This window comes from Indicator indicator, chromosome Z (genome assembly GCF_027791375.1).
Source record: "Indicator indicator isolate 239-I01 chromosome Z, UM_Iind_1.1, whole genome shotgun sequence".
Classification (NCBI taxonomy): domain Eukaryota; kingdom Metazoa; phylum Chordata; class Aves; order Piciformes; family Indicatoridae; genus Indicator; species Indicator indicator.
In genome coordinates, this window is record NC_072053.1 from 11,781,697 (window position 1) to 11,807,512 (window position 25,816).

At 40.6% G+C, this 25,816-nt stretch overlaps 1 protein-coding gene across 3 annotated transcripts in view; it reads left to right on the plus strand.

The window, feature by feature from the left end:
- ST8SIA5 (ST8 alpha-N-acetyl-neuraminide alpha-2,8-sialyltransferase 5) overlaps positions 1-25,602 on the plus strand; it is a 40,394-nt gene extending 14,792 nt beyond the window's left edge. The window contains exons 2-8 of one of the 3 annotated variants that reach the window (XM_054397909.1): positions 1,190-1,297; positions 13,271-13,363; positions 15,785-15,871; positions 18,546-18,690; positions 21,202-21,314; positions 24,237-24,329; positions 25,134-25,602. In XM_054397909.1, coding sequence (XP_054253884.1) covers positions 1,190-1,297; positions 13,271-13,363; positions 15,785-15,871; positions 18,546-18,690; positions 21,202-21,314; positions 24,237-24,329; positions 25,134-25,602 — 1,108 coding nt within the window. The remainder of the gene's footprint in view (positions 1-1,189; positions 1,298-13,270; positions 13,364-15,784; positions 15,872-18,545; positions 18,691-21,201; positions 21,315-24,236; positions 24,330-25,133) is intronic. The other 2 variants (XM_054397910.1, XM_054397911.1) reach the window with 2 other exon arrangements.
- The last annotated feature ends 214 nt before the right edge of the window (positions 25,603-25,816 follow it).

The window sequence follows — 25,816 nt, forward strand, 5'->3', positions numbered from 1 at the left end:
CAAGGTTATCTTTAAAGAACTATGACAACAAGAAGTGGTGTGCACACACTTCCACTGTACAGAACAAATAAACTCCTACTATATGTTTTAGAGCTGTTTGGAGCTGCTACCTTTTTCTGCTACAAGAAGCAAAGAGGCCTTATTTTAATGCTCCATGTTGTTTCTTCTTAATTTCCTGGGCTTGTAACCAATGCCAGTTAGACTAGAGGATGGATGTGGTCTAAGAGATTCTCCAGTTCTTGTAACAAGCCCGTGGACCAGGAAAACTGGGGGGGAGTCTTGGATGCCCTTTCTTTCAGACAAAGTGCGCTGGCAAGTTGCTTCCTGGCTGTACCTGCACAGCTCAGCCAGGAAGTTAACTTCACTATTGGCAGCACCAATGTTCACAAGTCAGCTGCCAGGCTTCTGAAATCATGAAATTGGTTTAGAGTGGAGAAGACTAAAAATAACTATCTGCAAGATTCTTTTTCATTGACGTTCAAGCTAAGGAAAGGATTTGACTTCTGTTGTCAAATGTTTCTTCAGACTCATCTTTTAAATGCACGTAAGACTTATGCACAATTACAGGTGTGTTTTCCAGCAAGTGTCTTGGGGTTTGTGACAAATTTGTGGAAGTTTAGAAAGCAAGGATTTGTGATGACTGTGATATGCATTGGCTTAAAAAATATCATCTTCCCAAGCAGGGAAAATAAGCAGTATAGTGTGACTTGGGAAAGTCATCAAATGACAAATCCTTTGGTAGCATGGCCAATAAATTAGAGTAAGGACATAGTGTCCAGCACATTTAACCATTGCTGGAGATGTGAAATTGAGGTTTGGAGGTTTTACTTCTTTAGTCCGGCAGTTTTCCACAGAAGTCTCTATCATTTTACACTCCTGTCTCTGGGAATTAAATTTCAACCTTGCTCCACACATGTATGTTGTTTATGGGCGTGGATGATTACTGGCCTTCCAATTTGGTTGGAGAGTCTAGTGTTGTTTTCAGTCACAAACTTGTAGAGTCTATGGGAACTGGAAAATATGGTTTCCACTAGTAAGATGATGTCTTGTCGTTCTTGGTGTCTTCTTACCATTTCGATGAATGTGTTGTAGTCATGTTTCTGTGTAAGAAAAAGGACATGAGAACTCATGCTCATAGATTTAACCTAATGAATGATATCAAATTTCAACTGCCTCGTTTTCTTGCTAGAGGGCTGCAGTTTAGCTGGCAGAATGGAGAGGAGTTGGCAAATTGGACCACCACCTTTAATGTCACGGATGACGGAGCAGTGAAGAGTGGCAGTGACACAGGCACCAGGTACCAACATTGGAGGGAATGAATACAGAGATATCTCTCTCTCTGTGAACCACAAATGTGGGTACAGGATGTATGGAAAATGAAATGCAGTTTTCTTTGGCTCCTTGGTACTCCCCATGGTACAGCATATGTCAGGGATTCCCAAGTGTCATGCTGCTTTCCCCCTTCAAGGCCTTGGGGCCATTTTGGAATACACTGTGAGCATCCAAGCAATATGCAGAGGGGTGACTTCTGTGCCTTGGTCTCTCCTATTTCCGTTCTACACCAATGCTATGGGAGAGTGGAACTTGGGTGGGAAATATCCCAACATTACACTATCAATGTACACAGAGCAAACTGGAGAAACTGGCACAAACTTTCTTTGTAACAAAATAGGGACTCAAAAAACCCATGGTCTAACTGAAGTCTTTCAAGGGCCTAGCAGGGAAAGTGTGCTTTCAAGACGAGCAGAATATTTCCTTTATTTACACTATTTTGATAATGTGAGAAGCAATGATTGACTTATTAATAGTAGGGTCTTTTTGATTGATGTATCTCAAGGGTCATGAGAAACTGTGTGCATAGTCAGGAAGCTGGCTGCAGTTCTGCCTAAAGACCTCCAACCCTATCACAGTTGATCTGCATAAATCCAGGTAGTGGTGTAGGGCAAATATTTGGGGTATCTTTCTGTAACCTCAGCTGTAGAGGATAAAATTCCTGAATTATGTGTAGTTTCAAGTTCAATAAGTAGGAAAGAAATTTTAGAAAAAATAGTTATACCTATGTATAAATAAAAGTGGTTTTTTAATACTGTCATTGTGATAACTGTACAGCTACAGTTACAGCTACAGCTGTGGGCCTGATAGCATTTCAAAGGCAAGCAGAAGTACAAAGTCTGGCCTGCCAAAAATCATCCTGTACCAATGAACTGCAGCAATGCTGCGATTCCTGCTAAGCTGTTCCCTGTAATGCAATCCTGTATGAATACCACTGCCACTTGGCTGGTTTGACTAGTTAAGATTCTGTGTAAAAAGAACCAACTTAAGCTGCAGATTTTCTCTCAGAGCAAGTGTAAAATGGTTCTTTCTATGTATGCATCTGTGTATGTGTCTGTGCATCTCTCTATATGTACTTTTGTTGCTTTTTTAAGCGTATGCATCTGTAGTCTGTATATGCAATAATCAATCTTCAGTTTAAGCATATGGCATATGAAAAACCTGAATGTGGCACAAACACAGATATCTTCTTGAAGATATGACAAAATCATTAAATACAGATTTAGACACTTAACATAGGCAATTGAACCGTCACTGGTTGCAGAATGAGGAACCAAAACCCTTGACTGCAAAATCATAGAATCATAGAACGGTAGGGATTGGAAGGGACCTCCAGAGATCATCAAGTCCAACTCCCCTGCCAGATCAGGATCACCTAGGGCAGGTCATACAGGAACATGTCCTTGTGGGTCTTGAAAGTCTCCAGAGAAGGAGGCTCTACAGCCTCTCTGAGTAGTAGCATCACAGCAAAGAAGTTTTTCCTATGTTGGGGTAGAACTTCCTGGGTTCCAGTTTGTATCCATTGCTCTTTGTCCTATCACAGGACACCACTGCAAAGAGACTGGCCCCTTCTTCTTGATACCCACCCCTTAAGGTAGTTATAAACACTAATAAGATCCCCTCTCATTCTTCTCCAGGCTAAACAGCTTCAGGTTCTCTCAGTCTTTACCTGTGTAACACTTAGATGTCAGCTTATGCAAGGTCTCATAGCCGAGACACCAATCAGCATCTGTGTTTTGCTAACCCCAGTAAGTGGAACTACTTGCGAGGCACTGAGTGGCAGTGCTATTCTCAATCTGTTTAGCCTCTTCAAAGACAAAGTGCTTTTTATACAAACAGACTCAAACTGCACAAGTTAGGTATAAATTTCAAGGGTTATTATGTCAATAAAAGATACAAGTTAGAAATATGAAGCTGAAAGATGGAGATTTTGAATTAAGGATGTCCAGCTGCAACATATATTGTAAGTGTGATACAGTTATTTATCCATTTGTCTACTGTCTGAAAGCCGAGAATATAGCAAAATAAGAAAGAACTGTATAAACATCGAGGTGGAACTGGAGGTGAGAATGTTTAATGAGTAACTGCAAAACCATGTCATAAATTGTTTACTATTTACCTTTGATCACCTTTCTTACTGTTATCACTAGACATCTCCTGAGAGTCTTAATCTGACACCCAACTTCAGGCTGTTGATATAAACTGAAAATAAACCTTCCTCTAATGAATAATTCTTTCCACCAAACAGAATGCTTGAAGACTACATTTTACTGACCTGATTTTACTTGTCTGTATTTATGGGTCTCCAGGGAGATGTCTAAAGTGCACAAAACTAATTCTGTGTCAGCAGATGCACAGTAAATACCTTTCACTGTGTGGCTCTGCAGTTTATTGTGTGTTATCACCTCCTTGTGAAAGGTTTGGTGTTTAAAGTTGTTAATTGAAACAGATATTAATATATTATTTATATATATAGAAATGTTTATCACATACGTGGTATCAGCTCATATATTCTATAGCTACTCTTGATTTTTAATCATGTAACTTTAACATCTAACTGTAACAACATGTTGTTGAGACATTGACAACTCATTTTGAGGAATGGTTTATTAATTGAAAATTAAGAACTTCCAAAGCAAAGGCACAGTAAGAGAATAAGTTCATTTGAGTTGTGAGACAGCCAAACTTCTCAAGAGTAGTGGCCATGTCAAAACCAATGAACAGTGAAGATTAAACAAAACCAATGAACAGTGAAGATTAAACATTGCTTGAAAAGGTTCAAGTAGGACAGAAATGAAGAATGTTGTGTTACCTAATTTCAGTTAAAACTGATTCAGACTTTAACTAATGTGGGAAGTTAGAAGTGTAGCTTACAACTGGAATGTTTTTTGCTGTCCAGGGGAGTTCATTAGACAGTTTCAGAAGAGAGCTCCACTGTGCCAGAGTAACCAAGCTAACCAAGGCTTTTAATCCCAGTGTCAGACATTTTGTCAGATTTTGTAGAAGAACCAGTCCATGGAGATAAAATCTAGTACCATGACCTCAGCTCAGTATGTGGCACAATTGAGAATGTGGATCATGTTTGTGGCATCTAATATTGTTGTGGGTAGATGCCTAACAGGGATCTCTCTTTGCTGTGGGCTTTTTGGGCAGCAAAAGCTTAATTTCAATGCATATTGCACTGCACTTCTAGGGAGTACAGAAGTTGTAAATACTTTCAAGGAGCAAAAGTGAAACACTTTAACAGTCCCTAAAGCCATGTGCATGTGTGCTTTCAACCAAAAGAGGACTAGATTGGCTGCAGGCTCTTTGAAGTACCTACTCAGATGCAGTGCCAAATGCTGGGGTTTTTTGATACTTCTGTATCAGCGATTACTCTGGTTTCTACCTTTTGCTTTTCATCTTGTGCTAAGTATTATAAATCTTACAGCATCCTTGTGGGGAATCAGGTAAAAGATTCTATCTGCTGCTGGTTATAAATAGTATATACAAATACTTCTGGAGCTCAGATTCCTCTATTCTCCTTTTAATATGTTTTGCAACTTACAAAGATTGTGATTCTTAATGCTTAAAGCATTTTCTTTGCCAAGAAGGTGCCTTAATGATACAATGATCTGTCTGCTATATCAGTTGTGTTATGGTGTTCTGTGGCACCTTTAGTCTGTCTGAAGATAAGGTTCACTGTAGGACTTTGGCAGTGAGACCACAAAATCACTTGATGGGTGAGAGAAGATGTGCTTTTTCTATTCGTGGGCCTGTCAGTTTGTACACTGAATTCTCCAGTGTGACAAAGTTGGAGCTTTGGCCCCAGTGGATACAAAATAGAGAGTATGATCAGTTGGATTCATCAAATACTCATTTTACAATAATGAATAAAAGGGCTTGAGCCATCTGACCTCATTGGCCAGACAGCAGCTGAGGATGTTCCTTAAGTTGGAATGCTGAACAGCTTGTACAAAGATACAAAAATCCTAAGAGCCACAAGGAAAAGAAAGCCATTGCTTGCAATGATAAACTATGTGCTGGTTTGGGGCCAGACAGATCGTCTCTTGCCCCGAAAAGGGACAAAAGAATGAGACTCACACAAACGGATTGGAGAGTGATGAAAAGTTTAAATGGAAAAGCAATTGGTGAAACTACAGAGAACTACAAGCTACAAAGCATAGTGACAAAGAGTATCCCAAAGCATACAGAACCCCTCACAGAATTCCCAAAGCTTCCCAATCCTTCCCTTCTTCCCACCTGAGGGTAAACCCAAACCCCCCAGGGCTCTTTCTTCCCCCTCCCACTGCTAGGTGAGTCTCAGGCTGGCCAGGTCTGAGACTGCCCCCCCCCCCCTCCATTCTCCTCCTGGCATTAGGCCTAGCCAGGCCTAAGAGGCCTTGAGGATACTCCCCCGGCATTACCCGATAAGAGAGGACATCTCCCGTGGGAGCAGAGAGGGAAGAAAGAGGAAGAGAATGACTCTGCAGATGGCCTTATAGGGTGCAGGACTTATGGGTAGAAATACGTCGTTTCCTGTGTCCACCCCTGTGGGTGGGCACCCAGGACACCAGAGGTGTATCTCATGCAGCAGTGGCAGGGGGCACCCAGCCTAAACTGCCACAAACTAGAATGTGGGGTTTGAGATGTTACTGATGTATAAGTGTTGTCATGTGTTGTTTTGTGCCTCTGAGGTGATCATATGGGTAACAACATCAGCAGCTTATTTAAAATAGAGTGATGGGAATAGGCTTGATTAAAACAGCCAAACAGAAGTTTATTGAAATTGCAGGAGTTCTGAAATGACCTTGATACAATAAGACTTCCTGCAGGATGTAGCTTGGACCTCGTTATGTCATTTAGGGCTATTTCTGCTTTAGCTCCTGCTGCTACACTCCCAGCTGTCGCAGTAGAGCTGTATTGGGTACTATGTTAGACTGGAATTTTAGAGAGACTTGGATCCCAGATAAGTGTACAGTTGAGAAGGGAACAATGTGGCATTGCAGGAGTGAATGTCTTGTCAATTCACACTCTTAATGTGATACTGGGCAACAGAGCCAAGCAATCCCAAATGATCCGTGTGCTGAGACATGAAGACAGGAGATCACAATTAGAGTGGCAGTGAACAGCCAGTGCCAGGTTGTCCAGGAGCTTTTATAGTCGTGATGAAAAGCATATCCTCAGGATATCACAGCCATCATCTTAACTGTACAGATGTGTAAGCTGTCTGTGAAATCATGAGACCAGATCAAATAAGGAATCCAGAAGAGGGGCAGCTGTCAGATATTGTAGATGGATGTGCGTGCTTTTCTAAGATACAAAGAGCTATTGATGAACTGCTTTTAAAGAACAGAAATGCAAAAGCCACTGTGGAAGATCAAACGTACATATTTAGGGCTGATTCATGAAAGCACTTTTGTTCTTTCTAATTTGGAGAATAGGCAAGATATCTTGGGAAATTGCCCTTGTCTTAATGGATGAGCATTTCTGATGCTATATATTATCAAAGGGCTGAAATCTTGTGATGCTGTAAAGAAACAAATCTAGCCAAACATTTCAATATATGCTAAGTCTGTGATCAAGAGGTTCATGAGTTAATAGCTTTTTAACTCAGCTACATGAATCTCTTGGGAAGAATGAGTTCCAGTACCTGATTTTTATTTGATTACTCTTGTTTTTCTAGGAAGAAAACCATCCTTGAACTAAAGAAACCATTTCTATCTTTAGCTTTGAGGCATCAGATACTACTTTTTCTTGCTATACTGTATTGGAATGTTTCCTGCCACTAGTAATTGCTTCCTGGTACAACGTCTCCTTACTTAGTCACCATATGTTTAGATTAAGATTCATACACCTCTCAAACCTTTTAGAACTCACATAGTTTCTGCTAGCATCTCAAGTCCCCAAAGATGAAACAAATGCCACAAGGGTCTGAAGATCCCATATTGGCATTGTGAGATGAACATGAGTGCCTGCGTGCTTCATGGAGTGTGCTCTGACACCCTCACAAAGTTCCAGAGAAGGTAGGGTGAATCTTGACCTGAGGTTGGTCATGGATCTGACCATACTGATGAGTGCAGGCACTGCTAATTGGACAGTTCGCTTAATAACTATTTAGCCTGTGGGGCTTGGTTCATTTATTCTCATTTCTCAGTAACTGGATAATGTGTATTTTGGGAAAGATCTTTGCTTTTCCTGCAGGGTAGGTGGCATCCTTCCTGTGATACTCTGCTCTCTCACAGTGTAAGTGCTGCAGCCTCACTGCGAATGAGTGCAGCACTGCAGGAATGAGTGAAATGAAATGGAAGGCAGCCTGTGCAGGAAAAAATGGTCTTCTTTAAAAGATGCCTGACAATTACACTCAATTAGATTTTAAAACATTTGTTCAATACATCAGACAAATTAGGGCCTCAATCCAAGTGCCACTTGAAGCCAGGATTGAAGTCTCAGGCTTAATTCATGTAGCACTATCAAGAAAAGCTTGGTTTTGATCAAAGCAGGAGCAGCCCAACTGATCTGATCAAAGACCTTAGAGTTAGCTGGTGGACTGGGAAACCAAATTATGTCTCACTAAGTGAGCTTAGTAAGCTGCTCAGCTGGAAGTGAGGTTGCAATAGCAAGCATGAAGGCTAGAAAAGATGAAAGACTTGGTTAGTGAAAAATGGAAAGTTAGAGTAAATAGCATATCATTTCTGGGTATTAAAAAAGGCCATAAGAAAGGGTACTTTCTAGAGCAGTTGCAGCTTGTGTCTTGTTCAAATACAGGATTTGATTCTGGAAAAATGGAAGGCTACAAATGACCTGAATGGACACAGTGCAGTGAGCTGCATGCTGTTTGTGGTACCCCAGGAAAACACAATCCCATGTTTGTTGTGATTCAGTTGTTGTTTTGTTCCCTATTGTAAAGAATCATGAATTCCTGTGTGGATTTTCCCCTAGACTTGTGACCTTTGAAGGATAAAAATTACGTAGATGTCAGCAGGGGAAACAAAGGCAACGCAAGGAGAGGACATTCTGGCAGTGACATTTCAACTCTGTTTTACGTGTATGAAACATGACTTGTGAAGCCCTTTTCTGTAGCAAAGGAGCAGCTTTGTCAGGTTTGTTACTTGTCACTAACCCAGAGCATAAATCAAAACAAACTGCACTACATCCTTGCTGCTTACCTGGATATCAGACTGCGAAAGATGATGGGGAGGACAGTTTCCATTTGTGCTAATTAAGCTTTCTGACAGGCAAATGTATCTTCATTTTAGAGGGAACTACATGGTTTGGAGTGGGAGTTAATAGGCAGAAGCAGCACTCAGAGCCCAGGGAGTGGGTGAGACTGATGCTTCCTCTGGGAGAGCATGAGGGACTGGTCTCCAAACACTCTCAGTAGGACCTGACCCTGCTGAACGGAGGAGCTGAGTTTAAAGGACATCTGTGGGGGTTGAGGGAACCCATGTGCCTTATGCTATAGCCCCGTGTTGTGCACAAGCTGTATTCTGGGAAAGCACAGCTTGGAACGCTTCTGTGGGAAGAGGTTGGCCGGTGCTTCAGGGAGCTGCCTCTGCTAATTTGCTTCGATGTCTGTAGCATCAGGGGGATTGCTGTGAGGCCAATAAATAGGATGAACATGCCTGGGAGAAAGAAAGGAAGCAGGGGTTTTTTGTTGTTGGTTTTTGTTTGGTTGGGGTTCTTTTGTTTCGGTTTTTTTTAGTCTATTTACCAGAGACTGTCTTACAAATGCCTTAATTCTGTGGTAGCATCATTAATGTTTGCAACCTAAGTGCTGCACCATCAGTGACATTAACACTAAGGAGGCTTAGTGCATGACTGTCTGCTTCAAATGTATTTCAGGTCTTACAAATGACAGCCCAGATGATGATTATTCAGTGGCTCAGGCACACTAAGCTGGTTTCAGTCAAGCTCACCTCATATCCAAGCAGCGTCTTCTCCCTACTTGGTGCAGAAGTGACACTGCTGGCAATGTCCCTTGCCTTCACTGCAGGAGACACGTGTCCCATCAGCAGTGTGTCATCCGTCCTGTTTCACAGGTTCTTCCTCTGCACTTCCAGAAAGTGTCAAATGGTGAATTCAACACTCACATTGACTTTGCTGGAAAAGGTATTGTAAAAGTCAGATATGTGCAGGACAGGCATGTGCTTTCTAAAGCTGTAGGTTAATGCAGTAACTGCTACAAATGCAGTGCTACCTTGTGAATTTCCTTTCAGATCCACAAGTATTTTATTTTTCACCTAATCCTTCCTTCCTGGTGTTTCTACCTCTTTGGTGACATATCCTTTTTTGTTTCTATTTTTGGTTTGTGGATTATTTGAACTGGATGATCTATAAGAAACCTTTCAACCCATTCTATGATTCTGTGATTGGTTGAACAGGCAATAATCAAAGGTAATTTCTGGAACTCAGGAAATTTAATCACTGTTTCATAAACTACATGTTTGTCTCCAGTGCCACAGGCTGAAGCCAGCTTTCCCCTACTGCAGCACTCCCACATGATAGTGTGTGCTATTTGACATCTGAGCTGCAGTTCTCTAACTTAGCAGCAGAGCCAGAAGCACACAGGAAAGATAAAAGTACATGTTAATCTGCATTTTTGCTGTTCTTATCTGTCCTGAGGAACATACAAGGTACCGAAATGCAGTGTTAGGTGAAAGGCAGGGATGAAGCTTACAGCCGTTGCTGTCCCCACTTATGCCCAAAGAGATAGCAGTGTGATGTAACATGCTGAGCATTGCCTGGAGATGTATACCTGCCTCTAGTTATTGTGTTTAACCTGCATGTTCAGGATCCAAGTCTTGTCTGACTCAAGGAACCAAAGTAAAGAATGGATAGACACCAAGCTATGTGGTGTGGCTGATGTGCTGGAGGAAAGGGATACCATCCAGAGGGACCTTGACAGTCTTGAAAGGTGGGCTTGCGTGAACCTCATGAAGTTCAGCAAGGCCATGTGCAATGTGCTGCACATGGGCTGAGGCAATCCAAAGCACCTATGCAGACTGGGTGATGAGTGGGTTGAGAGCAGCCCTAAGGAGAAGGACTTTGGGGTATTGGTTGACCCAACCTGACACTGTGCACTCACAATCCAGAGAGACGATTCCATATTGGGCTGTATCAAAAGCAGTATGGCCAACAGGTCAAGGGAGGTGATTCTCCCCTTCTGCTCTGGTGAGACCCTACCTGCAGTGCTCCGTTCAGCTCTGGAGTCCTCAGCACAGGAAAGACTTGGACCTGTTGGATTGGGTCCAGAGGATGGCCACAAAGATAGTCAGGGAGCTGGAGCACCTCTCCTATGAGGATAGGGTGAGAGAGCTGGAGAAGAGAAGGCTCTGGGGAGACCTTATCATATCTTTCCAGTACTTAAAGAGGGCCTAAAGGAAAGATGGACAGGGACTGTTTTACAGGGAATGTAGCGTTAGGACTGCAGGGATAAGAGTTTTAAACTGAAAGAGGGCAGATTCAGGTAAGATATTAGAAATAAAGTCTTTACTGTGTGGGTGGTGAGACGGTGGCACAGGTTGCCTAGAGAATTTGTAAGTACCTGCTCCCTGGAAGCGTTCAAGACCAGGTTGGATGGGCCTTTAAGTAATCCAGTCTAGTGAAAAGTATGCCTTGCTGTGTCAGGGAGGTTGTAACTAGTTGGTCTTTAAGGAACCTTTCAACTCAAGCCTTTCTATATTCCATGTTGCAAAATATAGTAAGAAAAATGAGAATCAAAAGGTTGTCTGGACTAATAGCCAGAGAAGGTATCTGCAGCCCCATAAAGTTCTGTGACCAGCAAGAAGTCCTATGTTGTTAAGCTCCATGGAGAGAGATTTCAGTTTACTTTGGGAAATTTTTTCTGGAGTACATTCACACAGGGCTTTGGCCTTGTGCAACCAGGTAGACTCTTAATCCATTTTCAGTGGAAGAAAATTTCAAGTTACTGAGCTTCAGCTCAACAAGCCAAGAATGCAGGTCATGTGCCAGTGCAATGAGCTACTCTTTAGTACAGGCTGAATGTCTGGTTGAATAATTGTGTTAGAAGAAGAGCCCAGGCCTTTTGGTGAGAGACCAGATGAAGGTTCCTATTTGTTGACTTTACTTCCCTTCTGGTGGGTTAGGAAGTCTTTTCAGAGATCTGTCACTGAACATTAAGTGCTTTCAATACATAATTTCCTCTACAGTACTCATAGAAATGTATTGTTGCCTTGAAGATCATGCAATTACATTTCCAGATTATCACATATTTTAAACATTGCTGAGCTATTGTGGTTTTTTTCTGTCATTATTCAGTTTATTTCTTTATAAGGAATTTATGGTGTTCTCCTCCTCCCACTGTATAGGCATGGGCTTCCTACTTTCAGTCTCAATGCTTGTGCCCCTCACTGGATCACAGAAGTGATTGAATTGGGATTTGGCAAAGCTGAAGTGGTGAAAGCCTCAGGGAGAGGTGAAGGAGATACTTCCTAAAACAGCATTTGGCAGGACAGAAATGTTCCCAGTAGGTAGCAGATTGCTTTGGGAGATTCTTGGATTTTTTTGCTGTCACATCCTGTAGTCCTTTTCTCCCTGCTATGGGTTTTTCTCTTCTCTACTTTATCACATTCGTTTTTGAATGTACATCACACCAAAAGTCAGAAACTGATTGCTTTTAGATGCCTGTGGCCTTCAGAGGACCTGTTGGAGATACCTGGACATCTTGTTTCTTGGATACTTGCCCTCTTCTTACAGTTTTCCTGGGAGGTGTGAATGCTCAGTAGTTCTCCAGAACAGATCAAAATTTGAATCCTCTAGAATTCACTATAAACATGAGCAAATAAGGAAGCTAACAAGGCTTTCCTGCTTAGGGATTCAGAACTGAACATTCAGGTCAAACATGAAATTTGGTGTTGTTTTAAAATGACACAAGCCCTAGGTATTACATTTCCAATAATGGTTTTAAATAAAGCTCTTCCAGGAATCTTGTATTTTTATTTCATATTGAAAATTCAATAGATAGTTTGAAGTGCAGCCTCACGAATTCTGAGATGTTAAAGTACCATCAAAATAACTTGCTCTAGCCTTGATTATCATACCAACTCCTCCAAGCCATCTCCTCTCTTTCTTCATTATACCTATAACTGCTGTAGGGATATGCACAGTTCTTAGACTTAGGTTTTAATACAGACTTCTGATGATGAGTGGGTGAAACTGATGCAGCTTGGGTTATACCCTGAATCCTTTTTGTCACTTCAGTACAGTCTCATTGAATTCACTGGGACTTTTGTCTCCTTACCATCAATAGGCACTACAGTATTTTGTTTTCCCTTCACTCCAGCATGGTGGCTAAGGAGGGGAACTTAAACAAAAAAAGTAAATATTGATGTCTATACTTTAATTAAGAATGGCGCTATCATTTGTGCTGTGTCTAGACATTAAAATCCTTTAATTCACAAAACCATATGAAATTTTTTGAAGAAAAAAAAAAAAAGGAGCAGCTTCCCTTGCTCTCCAAATATACCAGAAAAGTAAATCCCAAAGACAAACTCAGTTTTCAGAGACCTATGTAATAGTCTCTACAGAGAAGATGCAACCTCCAGCAATTTACTTTCCACCTAAAAGTGAAGACTAAGGTCCTGTTTTTTAAACTTTTAGCACATTCAGATACCCAAAAGATGGGAACAGTGTTCCTTAAGTGATCTGTGCTTTCCCCCTGGCTTTCAGGAGTAGCTGTCATGTGCTTACTGCTGTAAAAGGTAGTTGGTCTTGTCAGTAACTACAGGATAGATGAATTGTTTTATGGGTGGGCCAACTGGACATGGCTGGCTGTTCTAGAATCAGCAGTGGCATCTGTGTTTTCCTATGTGCCAGGTGGTATGGTCTCATGCTAGGCATAAATAGTAGATAACAGTGTAAGGCAGACTTCTGTTGATGTGTAAGACTGTTCTAGTCTAAGCCTTATTTAGAATATTTTTTTCTTGTTCTTCTTCAGGTATTTTGAGTTTTATGAAGGGCCTTTGGAATACAACTCAACCAAATGCCTGGAATTACGGCAGGACATCATTGAGGTGAAGGTATTGTCTATGTAAGTATAAATGAATGCTTGCAAAAAAAGGATAATTTTCAGGCAGGATGAAAATAACTTACAATGAAATTGTCGAAAGATGCAAGGCTCAAGAGATCCTACCAATAGTGACCTGATCAAGGATTCCTTCTCTGCGTGTGAGTACTGATATGTGAACTTGATCTGAGTTCCATTTGCAAAAATTTGATGCGTTTCATGCACATTGAGGCATCTTGGTCAGGTCTAGTATCCCTGTTTGGAATTAAATACAGTATTTGTAATAGTATTTGTAATATTATTTTCCAGGGAATTGAAAACTAAGAACAGCCAAACTGACTTACAGCTCGTGTCTATATAGCTTAAGGCTTTATCATTGACAGCAGCCAGTAGTAAAGTCTGAGAAATGAAGCAGAAGAGCAGTCCTTTCTGGTAACAAATACAGGTGTGAGGACGTGCTGAGTGATAGGTGGTAACTAGACTACAGTACTCAGAGTGGACAACGGACCTCACCGTTTGTTTAGATCTTTTTTGAGCCCACTAATACTTTTGACCTCCTCAGTCAGCAGTGAGTTTCACAACTTAATAACATTCAGTAAAAAGTAGGAAAATGTGATTCTGAGAAACAGTAAAATTATCTGTGATTTGTCTTTTGTGAGTCCTACGTGTACATCAGGAAAAAGTGAGGTTATCAATGGAACTCATTTGATAGAGCATAGCAAGGTGTTTTTAGTTTGCATTTTTAACATTGCTCTGAATTTAGGTACTTAGATTATGCCTAATCTCTTACTGTATCTAAAACCAGTGGTTTAGTAATCTTAGCAACAATCCATAGGGTTTATTGAGGTCTGTAAATCTCACAAGAACCTCTTGTTGATAGTGTAGCTATAAAGTGCATAGCATTAAGCAATCAAGGCTACAGAAAACACAATTTGCTGCTCCATGATTTTGAACATCTCCCTCACTGACTTTATGCACAGAAAATGTAGGTTATGTCCGTGTCTTCCATATTTGGTCCTGCATGAAGGATACATGAGTAACAACTTTGCACTGCTTGCTGACTTGCAGTGCTTAGAAATAAATAGAAGGGGTGAGAATGTCACACTTCTGTCAATGTTATGCTGAAGATGGGGAGTTTTAAATGCTTTTCTGCATACTTATCAGATGGTACAGAGAACTTCTCATTTCTCTTCATGTTGCCACGTGGCACATAGAAGATAGTGGATTCCTGCTCAGCTGGATAGAGTTCTTATTCTTATGATAGATGCCATTTGACACTAAGTGCTTTTACTATGCTGGGCTCTTCTCATGTGCTTGCTTCTAATGTGTTACATTTCTTAAGTCAGCCCTTATGGTAATGGAAGATTTCCAAGGTAATGCAATCTGGTGGGCTGTGGAAAGTACAATATGACCTAATTCCTTCCACTAACTTCCACAGCCTGGGAAACCTTAAGTTCTACTTACTTTAAATATATAATTATCTTAACAGTATTTGCTTTGTTCAGACATTCAAACCCCTCAAGCCTGAAGTGAACTCATTAAGACCTATGATTCTCAAGGAAATCTTAGACTTCAAAATGTCTTAGTCAGATTATGACATAGGTCTAGACATTTGCATATCCCTAACTCCAGGTGTTTGCAAGGTCTTCATTGTCTCTGTTCTCCAATTACAGGAGAAGGTAGAAGTGACTGGGATTGATGTCACTAAACTGTATCATCCTGTATCAGTCTGGTAGAAATAGGAGAGTATTTTAGATTTTTTATATATATATATATATATATATATATATATATATATATATATATATATAAAAGTATATTTATTAACAAAGGGGGATGGAGACATCCTTAAGTAAAGAGCTTTCCATGTCCACTTACTGTCATAGATGCTTATCCCTGCATGTGTGCTCTTGCAGTTTATAACATTTATTTACCCGCACTGCTGTTCTATAGGATCTCATGAATTCAGACAACCTCGCCAAGACGCAATGGTAGTTGGCCAAATTATCTAAAACATTCTCTTTTCAAGTACTCTTGTGTGCTGGGCTGTTCTTTCAGGTGCAACTTTCCATCCGCCTACCCCCAGAGCCCCTGTAGCTGGCAGAGACTCATTAGCTTCTTCAGCAGACAATGGAGAGACTGGTGCAGTAGATGCTTCTTGCTCAATATTACATTTTTTATCCTGAAGAAATGGAGAATGCCTATCAGGGAATAGAAATCTGTCCCAAACATCCATCACTACCTGCATATACATAGCTTGGAGTTGCTGTATGTGAGCAAAAGAAAGAAATAAAAATGACAAATTTTGCACTGGCTAGACTGACTGCTTTGCCTTATCAAAAGCCTACTGCCTATGCTTGTTGCAGCTGTATTAAGAAATTAAGCCCTTGTAAATAAAGTAAATAAAGTGAATTTTTATTTCTTTCTTTTTTTTTTGTCTTTTAGGGTGAAACAAACAGAATTGTTTGACAGATGGAAGAGCCTACAGATGTGCAAATGGGAGATGAATGTCACAGAAGCTAATTTGTTCAAGTAAGAATGGTCCTCATCCTGAATAAGATTTAATTTAGAGTTTAGTTTCCTGCGGAGAGATCAAACCCTTGCATGGGCAGAAAGAGTAAGCGTTATAGCACTGATACTGTTGGAATACCATGCTTTTGAATAACTATGGACTTTTCTACCTTAAAAAGATCAATAGCAATGGTGAAAGAGAGCTCTTCTTGCATGTGGAACAATCTGTCAAGGAAAGGTCAGGAATTTGGTGTAGGGAAGACTTCTGGATACGATTCAGGCAGAAGTGAGGATGGAGCCAAGACTTAGGACTACACCTAGTACATCACCCTGTGTTTCAACCAATGTTGAAACTGGATTTTTTCTGTGATGCATTAGGTACTATCAGTGTGTGTACTTCAATGTGCAAAGAGCCCATTGAAGTATGGAGGCAATCACAGAGCAGGGATCAATAACAAAGGGCTATCTAAAGACTGTCAGAATGACCATCACTCCCTCTTAGGCCACCTAAACTAGCACGTTAAGCAAAGACCCCCTCTCTGTCCTAGGCAGTGCATAGAGAGAAAGAAGAGGTTAAAGTTTCCTGTCCATCCTGACTGATGAAGAAGCTCCTGCTGGCACCTAGATGTAACCTCACCTTTGTTATCTGGTTCCATGAGCAGCAGTCATGCTAGTCATGGAAAAACTAGAAGTTCAAAGTCTGTTTCACTTTTGTCTTATGCGACAGAGAGACCTCAGTGTGTAAATGTGTGGGGAAACTGTAGTCCCTTAAAATCAGACCAGAGCCTGAGTTTGGAGGTAGATTAGTAAGAGGCTGAAAAGTAGTGTTATAATAACACTGACCTATGGGATTTTGAACTTTGCCTGTTCTGGACTATCAGCTGAAATGGGGAGTTAAATGGCAGATACTTAACCAGCAATGTGAGAGGAAGCATAAAAATCACACTTGCTTTTGTAGCTGGAAATTAAGGAAAAAACATTTCTTTGACTGTCTTCCTCCATCAGATAGCAGACATGTGCAGTAAGGAATGTGCTTCTGGAAAACCAGTAGGACATTAGATTAAAGAACAACATCTCTTTTGATTCCTTAGTGCAGAACTAATTAAAGAGTATTTTTTTCATATCTCAAATATGACAGTTCCATCCCACTACCTTCTTGTGATCAATGATTTTTTTTTGCACCAGAACAAGAGGACACAGTCTCAAGCTGCGCCAGGGGAGGTTTAGGCTCGAGGTGAGGAGAAAGTTCTTCACAGAGAGAGTTGTTAGCCATTGGAATGGGCTGCAGAGGGAGGTGGTGGAGTCACCATCCCTGGAGGTGTTCAAGAGGGGACTGGATGTGGCACTTGGTGACATGGCTTAGTAATCATGAGGCCTTGGGTGACAGGTTGGAGTTTGATGATCCTTGAGGTCTTTTCCAACCTTATTGATTCTGTGATTCTGTGATTTTTTTATTAGAAATTATTCATTGGCTTACTCAGGTCTAATCATCATATTGTGTCATTGTAAGTGAGATAAGTGAAATAATGAAACAGTAAAATGTTTGCAAAATAATGTATGTCTTTCTGATGCTTGTACTAAAGCCTGTAAAGATTACTTTATTCTTCCTAGTCATAATGAGGCCACATACCCCAGAGGTAAGGTCTTTAAGTTTGGTTATTTGAAAGCCATTTGCCTTCATCTTCATGTTTGTGCATTTGCCACGATACATATTTTTCATTTAAGGCATAAGATGCAGTTACTGAGAAAAAAATCTGACTCTGGAGTAAGAGTAAGCTGAAGTTGGGGCTTTCAGTTCCACCAATGAAAGGACAAAAACATTCACGGAAATGTTGGGATATAAGAATAGACCCCTATTTGGAAAGTTGCTTTTCCTGTTTAAATTTTATATGAAATTTATGGTAGGGGGATAAGAACTGAATGCTTTTTCTCTCACTCTGTGAATCTCATTTTTGAGATTTCAAACCTGGTTTTGTTTGCATTAGAACACCTGCCATTTTATCCCAGGAACAAACTGAATTTTGTCCTTTTGTCTGAGTTTTTGAGGTTGGAGTCATAGTAAGTCTGTCTGGCACCCACCTGTTGGGGCCACATCATATTCCAGATGCACATATGTAAGGTCAAAGCGGAACTAAGACCTTTAAAATTTTTTTGGTAATCAAAGTACTCTATGCTCCACAGTAGCTTGGTAAATGTACTAGTGTCTTCAGGTATGGCAGTCTTGAAGTTCCTGCCCTGTCAAGCTTCCATGTACACAGAAGAATAGTTCAACCTCTACATTTCCTGCACAGTGATGAGTAAATAATTTACAAAAAAAGTGAAAGACCTCTAAGGCAGAGAAGGACTAACTGATTAGGATACTTTCCCCATGGTGCTGGGGGCAGAAGCCCAGCTTTGGGGTCTGGAGCAGGGCAGAATTTACACATGCAGGCTAGAAGAGACAGGTACAGGCATCTCATTTTTTATCTTTTTGTTTGTTTGTTTGTTTTTTGTTCTGTTTTACCTGAAGTTCATCAATCAAGGAAAATTTACCAAATGTGAAATTTTCTAGAGGAAAATCCAGTAAACCACCATTTGACTCCTCCTACAGCAAAAATATTTCTTTTTTTTTTGCTGAAAACCACGTTTCTAGGAGTAATAGTAATTCAAAATCCTAAAGATCCTGGATCTTACTTGTATGTCTTTCATTCTACAGGTCTACTTTGTCAAGATGTTGCAATGCCCCTGCCTTTCTGTTCACCACACAGAAAAACACTCCCTTGGGAACTAAACTGAAATATGAAGTGGATACTAGTGGAATCTTCCATATCAACCAAGAAATTTTCAAAATGTTTCCGAAGGTACCGCTGCCTCTGCCCATTTGCAGAATCCACTTTACTCTGCTTATTATCCTATAGCCAAGCATTTAGTTGGGCATTTCTATAAACTTCATTCCTTAGACTTGGAAATTTTTTTTTTTATAGCATATTTTAGCTGATTATTCTATTGTCTGCTGGTCATCTACAAGGCTCTTCTCACTTGCTCCCTGTGACAGGACAAGGAGCAATGGATGTAAGCTGCAGTACAGGAGGTTCCACCTCAACACAAGGGAGAACTTCTTTACTGTAAGGGTCACAGACCACTTGGAACTGGCTCCCCAGAGAGGTTGTGGAGTCTCCTTCTCTGGAGACTTTCAAGGCCTGTCTGGATGCATTCCACTGTGACCTGAGCTAGATTGTATGGTCCTGCTCTGGCAGGGGGGTTGGACTTGATGACCTCTTTGGGTCCCTTCCAACCCCTGACATCCTATGGTCCTGTGATCTGCTGTAGTATGCAATACATGATTTTTTTTTTAGCCTATGGAATATGATTGACCTAGCAGCAAAGTGGCTAATGAAATAACTTAGGTAAGCTGAATAAAAGAGGCACTTGCTGATCAGAACTTTGTAAAAGTACAATTCTGACATACAATAAATCAAACATATAGGGTATGTCTGCATTTTAGGGGCGTGATGATTTTATGATTCATATTCACTATGACTAGTTTTATAATTATTTATGTTCACAGCTTATCTGTCAACAGGCTGCACAATTAAAAAATATATTAATCATAATGATTATTCAAAACCTTTTCAGCAAATGATCTTTGACCTGAGGATCTTTCAAAGTTAGAACCAGTAGGAAATTGCCAGTGCTGGGAATATGTGGGAATATGATGTGCAGAAATGGGCTTATGTGACTACTGATTTATCATGGAGCACACCTCTGGAATTTGAAGTGGCATATTTGGAGGGAGGAACTGAAATTTATCCCTTTCAGAAAGTCAGAAAAATACTCAAGTACTTAGATTTGTGTCATTAGAGCTAACTGTTTTTAATCAGTTTGCCTTCTGAGCACTACTAAAAGGTTGGGTTGTGCTATTACCTAAATGTGCACAGGAGCATCTGGGGCAGAGCAGGGAAAGGCTCAGATCCAGCACTTTGACATCTGCAGACATGAAAGGAATTGGTACATCCAAGTCCAAGGGTATAATCCCCAAAACCCTGCCTGATTGTGTGGATGAATGCATGAATGACTAGACACCTAGACTTTTGCTAGGAGTGTCCTGTAGCTTCTGTTGGATTTATTCATGTGTGGCTTGAGGATAGCAAGTGTCATTTCATACCAAAGTGCTTTTGGAATTCACTGGGCCTACACCCAGTACACTTAACGTGGCCAAAGTCGTCTTCTGCCTAGAAGCAGGGATGCAGCACGATGAATGTAGGAAATGAAGGGCTGAAAGCACAGGAGCAAGACTATAAGGGCAAGAGCATTGTGCTAAGTGTGGAGACCTGGCTCGTGATCTCTCTTTCAGGACTGATGAGGCATTTTGTGTTTAAGAAACTACTGGATGAACAGACGACTCTGTTGCCTCTCTGTTAAAGCAGCTGCTGCTTTTCTGAGGCAGGGGTAATTGCGTGGCCTTTTGCCTTGTAGCTTAGGAGTGCTGTGGAAAGATCCTGAGAATAATCACCTAGAAATGTCATGTCACTTTTGCATCTCTCTGTAGTCTGCAGTATGAAATTATTGATAAAATATGTATGTACCAAAAAGAGCACTCTCATGCTTACATAAGCACATCTTTACATATTCATACGGTGTACTGTGGCTCAGTTCTCACCCTAATGGCCCACTTCTGTTGCTGGAAATGTGACTTTCACTCACTCTGGCCTCAGCAGCAGCTCCATGTCTGCATACGAAGACAGAATTTTGCCTAAAGATGAGTGACGATGCATCCTACACATGTCCAAAAAAGTGCCTGATCAAAGGCTGCAGGTGCTGCTGCTAGTACAAGTGCTAATTAATAATCATCAATAGTATTAGTATAATTTGTGGTAACAAGCACTAAAATTTGAGCTAGGTTCTACTAAAGAGCTGTAGTGTGCAGTCTAACTTGGAGAGACTTTGTGAGTTTTACTAGCTGCTCTGGAGCTGTGCAGGACATCAGAGCCTGAGGAGCAAGCAGTTTGCAGGCAGCTGGGAAGGCAGTGCCCAGGTATGCTAATTTTATGGTTCATGCTCTCATGTGGAAATCTGAAGGGAAAGCAGGTTTCTAAAATTACTTCTTCTATTGCTAAGTCTGCACAAAACCATGGTATTGCTTTTTCTTCCCCTCTGAGTTATTGCCCATACTATCTCTAATTGCGCAGAAAACAATCACATCCATTTATGTACACCATGGGAATACTGCAAGCCAGAACCAGTGTCAACTTCCTCTGATTAGTGCATCTGCAGCAAGATGCAGCTGCACAAAAAGGAGAAAAAGTGAAAAAAGAGACTTGTTGCCTCCATGTTTTAGGATATTTAACTGTTTCCTTGCTGTGACGTTGCAGGATATGCCGTACCACCGCTCCCAGTTTAAGAAATGTGCAGTGGTTGGGAATGGAGGAATTCTTAAGAACAGCAGATGTGGACGCGAGATTGACAGCGCAGACTTTGTGTTTCGGTAATCATCATAGCACCTATTTTCTTTTTGCCCCTTTTAATGACAAACAAAGGATTGAAAAGCTCTTTCATACGGAAACGTGAGTTTTGCCTAACTGGCTTTGTGAAGCTTGCTTCTTGGAAAAAAGCAATGTTTAGTTAAAACCACCTGACTGTATATTATTTATTTTAATATTATACTTTGAGGAATTATTCTTCTCTAATTCAATGTGGATAATCGTTGACTTATTGAGAAAGTTTAATGTCCTCTTTCAAGACATCTGCCGTCATTCAGGTTGTCAGTATATCCTTCCCTGGGCATCATCGTGTAAGCAGTGTCCTGAGAATATGGCCATGGTTTTCTGGGGCAGTTCTGAACCAGAGGTACAACCTCTGTGGTGTGACAGCCATCAGGCCATATGTTAATAGCTCCATCCTGCTCAGTGCATCTGCCTTGGAGATGTGTTTCTGTAGGAGTACAGAGTTCAAGTGCTTGATAAGGGGAGTTACAACAATCAGTGCTGTAGACTCCAGGGTGTGTGGAGTCACCTGAACAGCTTTGAGAGATCTTCGTATTGTGCTTCCCACCATATTTGGAGCTATCCAGGTTTTGCATAGATTGGGATGCCCCATGTTTGTGTCTCTGGATAATGGAGTTTAGCAGCATTTTTGTTATCCTTAATACAGATATGAAAGATTTTTTTATTATTTATATGCATGACTAATCCCTCTCTAAATCCTGTTAAGCTCTTTGCCTGGGTCATGGCATATGACAGCTGGCTCACAGATCCATGACCTGTTCTTTAAAAAATAAGATCTTTTTACTTCTGTTGCCCTATTTTCTGATCTTGGGTACGCTACTGTCGGTTTAGAATAACTGTACATAAATCAATTAATTCCTCTGATTTCATACCACCAAGGATTAGATTGGATTGTGGGTCATTGCATTCTTAATTTAATTTGGCATCAAAAGAGAAATAATTTTTTTCCTGTTCATTATTTTTAGACCCTTGTGTCTGCCTCTTGTGCCTGCTTTATAGAAAAGTGTTGTCTTAGTTTGAATTTTTTAAACTGTCCAGGCTTCACAAATTTGCTTCTTAAAGCCTAGGGTATCCCATATACATGAAATAATTCTTGTAGATTCCCTTCTATTGTGACAGCTGACGGTATGGTGGAAAGGAGCAATACATCTTATGTGTGGAGATGAGAAGCTGTTGAGTGGGAGTGGAAATACAGGCAGAAAATGTCATTATTTATGTGTAAGAACTTCCAGCAGTGGTACCTTTTTATCACTGTAACTCTTCCTTCAACTGTACCAAAGCTGATTAAAAAGAGCAGATCAGATCACTACAAATGAACTGCATTTACGAGTAGTTATTGTCGGTCTCCATCTACCGGCCGCAGTAGAGAGCTGTGTTGGAGCATTGAGTGCAGTTAAGAGATGGGACTTCTCTGCAGGGATGTATTTTTGGAGTCTTAGGACAGAAGTACAGTTTGTGCAGATTGTATAATTTTTATAAGGACTTGTCTTTTCAACAAATTCATCTTTCTTAATCCTGGTGAGAGTTTACTGCTCCAAAATACTGAAGCTGAGTATTTGAAAACCTTTATTCAAGTGTAATCTAATGGGCACGATGCCCAGTGCTGTGCGCAGCTCATGATGCTGGAGGACTTCAGAAGGGCATTACATGACCTAGCACAGAAAAGTTCCGGAAATAATATTGCCCAGAGGAAGGATGAGGTGGATAAAAAACATTTCTCTGACCTGATAAAGAGGGGCTCTTGAGGGCAGATATGAACCTCCTGAGTCTGAGAAGGACTTTGGAGGATTTTTGTGCATTCTTTTGCTCCCTGCCTTGCCTTCTCCCTGTGACTGAGAAATTGTGCTGACGGCTGAACTGTACCATTATGAAAACATTGAGCATTGCTTACTCTAAGTACCTTCACAGTTCCCTACTATTCAGCCTTGATCTTCAGAAATACAGAGCTGTTCGGGAATTAGGCACAGCAGTATTGTTGAGATGTGGAGATCTTTGCAGCGAGGTTTTTATTGAGGCTTGCAAATCACTTCAAAAAGTCTTCAAAATGTCAAAATATATCTAACGCTATCTTAAACTGAATGTAAAATTTGTTACAAGGGCACTTAGTGTTGCCTCTGAATGCTGAAGCCTTTTTTTCATGTGGGTTTCCTATGGAAGAGAAGTTTGTATGAAGACTTGTATGTGTGTTTCAGTAACTTCAGCATCTCTTGAGGGATGCTCTAAATTTTGTGAGATGATGAATCTAGATCAAGGCCAAGGTGAGTGGAGGCTGCGCAAAGTCTAGGTTTAAAAATCTTCACAAGTTGCTCCTAACAGCTTTGACATCTGATGAATCTGTGCAGTTAGCTGCTCTTACACTGCATTGGGTGGTACTTATAAAGGGAAAAGAAAGAGAAGCAGATGGTTTTGGATTAATTAGGACTGGACCAATTTGTCTCTTGTGGAGACAATTTCCCCTAAATTCTCCTGGGTATAAATGAAAGCACATTAAAGGAAATGTTATAGTTGATCTGTTAATTATTGAATACAGCTCAGCCATAGCTGAGGAAATCTTTGCTTTTGTGGGCTGATTGTCCTTGAAACTTCATCCCCTTTCTCATCCTAAACTGCTAAATTAAATAGCTGAATTGCTATTAAGGAAGCAAAATGAGCAAATATTGGCTGCATCTGCAAGAAGGGGCCAGCTCTGATAAACTCAGGGAAGAAGAGAGGTCTTCTTCCCACAGTTCTTAAGAGCTCATTACTTCAATTCATAGTTTGGGCATCACCATGTTTCATACAATTTTTAAATCCTCAGTTTGTTTTTTGTTGCTTGGAAGTAGTGCTTAGATCAGTTCTACTTACTAGTCCTCAAAAGGTGCAAGGAATTGTTTAACTTTCTTAAAAATTTCTTTCCTTTATAGATGCAATTTGCCACCTATATCTGAGAAATACTTCACGGACGTTGGGGTAAAGACGGATGTCGTTACTGTCAATCCCAGTATAATTACTGAGAGGTCATTTCTGGTTTTTGTGTTTTCATCTCTATTGCTTTTCAAAATCTACCTTTCATTAATTCTAACTGTTCCAGAGAATTTTCTTCCCAGTACTGATTTCAGCTGACACTGTGAATCGTACATTTATTTCTGAGTTGAAATTCAATATATGGAGTCAGTGTCAACTTGTAAATCTGGGCAAATGTCTTAGAAACACTCAGGGTGAAAGCAACTCAATCCTACCCTAAGTGCTTAAATAAGTAATTGTCATATGCTGAAATAACTGCAGTCTTTTTAAAATGCTAGTTAAGCTTTATGGTTGGGATCGAGTAGGTGATTTTAATTTAATATTTGTTAATACCTTAAAACCACCATGCTTACAGGTTTGGGGCTTTCCTTTCGTGCTGAGGGAATGGATTTCTTTTCTCAACTAACATAAAGTCATTTGCTTGCATTTTAGATTTCTTTCAAATATTAGAGTTAGATAATTGCTCTGCTTAGATGTATTCTGCTTGTTTTACACAGTTCTGTACTGCATAGTGCATTGTATAGCTGCCCAAACCTTGGAAAAACAACATACTTCTCATAATAAAATGAGAAGTGAGACATGATCAGATCTGTCTACAGAGTTTGTTCACTGTTTAATGAATGTAGTACCAAAAGAGATAATAATCTAAATGTAATTCCTCTTCTTAATTGAAACGTATTTAAATTACCTCTGTGTCAGGAATATTTCAGTGAAGACTCATTGGAGGTTTCTTGTCTGCTGAGTTCAGCCTGAGTCTGTCCTAGTCTGACCATCATTTGCAATCCTTTTCCTTTCAGGTTTCATAAGCTGGAGAAATGGAGGAAACCCTTCTATGATGTGCTCCAGGTCTATGAGAATGCTTCTGTGCTGCTGCCAGCTTTCTACAACACTCGCAATACAGACGTCTCCATCCGGGTCAAATATGTCCTGGATGATTTTGAATCTCAGCAAGCTGTTTATTACTTTCATCCTCAGTATCTCATCAATGTCTCACGCTACTGGCTTGGGCTAGGGGTGCGGGCCAAGCGGATTAGCACTGGGTTGATCTTGGTGACTGCTGCCCTGGAGCTCTGTGAAGAGGTCCACCTTTTTGGCTTTTGGGCCTTCCCCATGAACCCCTCAGGGATTTTTATAACTCACCACTACTATGACAATGTGAAGCCTCGCCCTGGTTTTCATGCTATGCCCTCAGAAATCTTCAACTTCCTGCACATGCACAGCAAGGGGATCCTGCGGGTCCATACTGGGACCTGCAGCTGCTGTTAGCAGGGATGCTTCTTTCTCTGACACAAAAGTGCAACAGGAACTCCATGCCTGTATACAATGTAGGGGGTTTTATTACATCCTAAGATTATGCAATAATTGTTTGATATAAATTTCCTCAAGGCATTGCATCCTATAGGATTTAGGATACCAGCATCTTTTCTGATAGCAGAGTTGGATCCGTAGCAGTGCAGGGGAAACAAAACTCCTCTGTCCC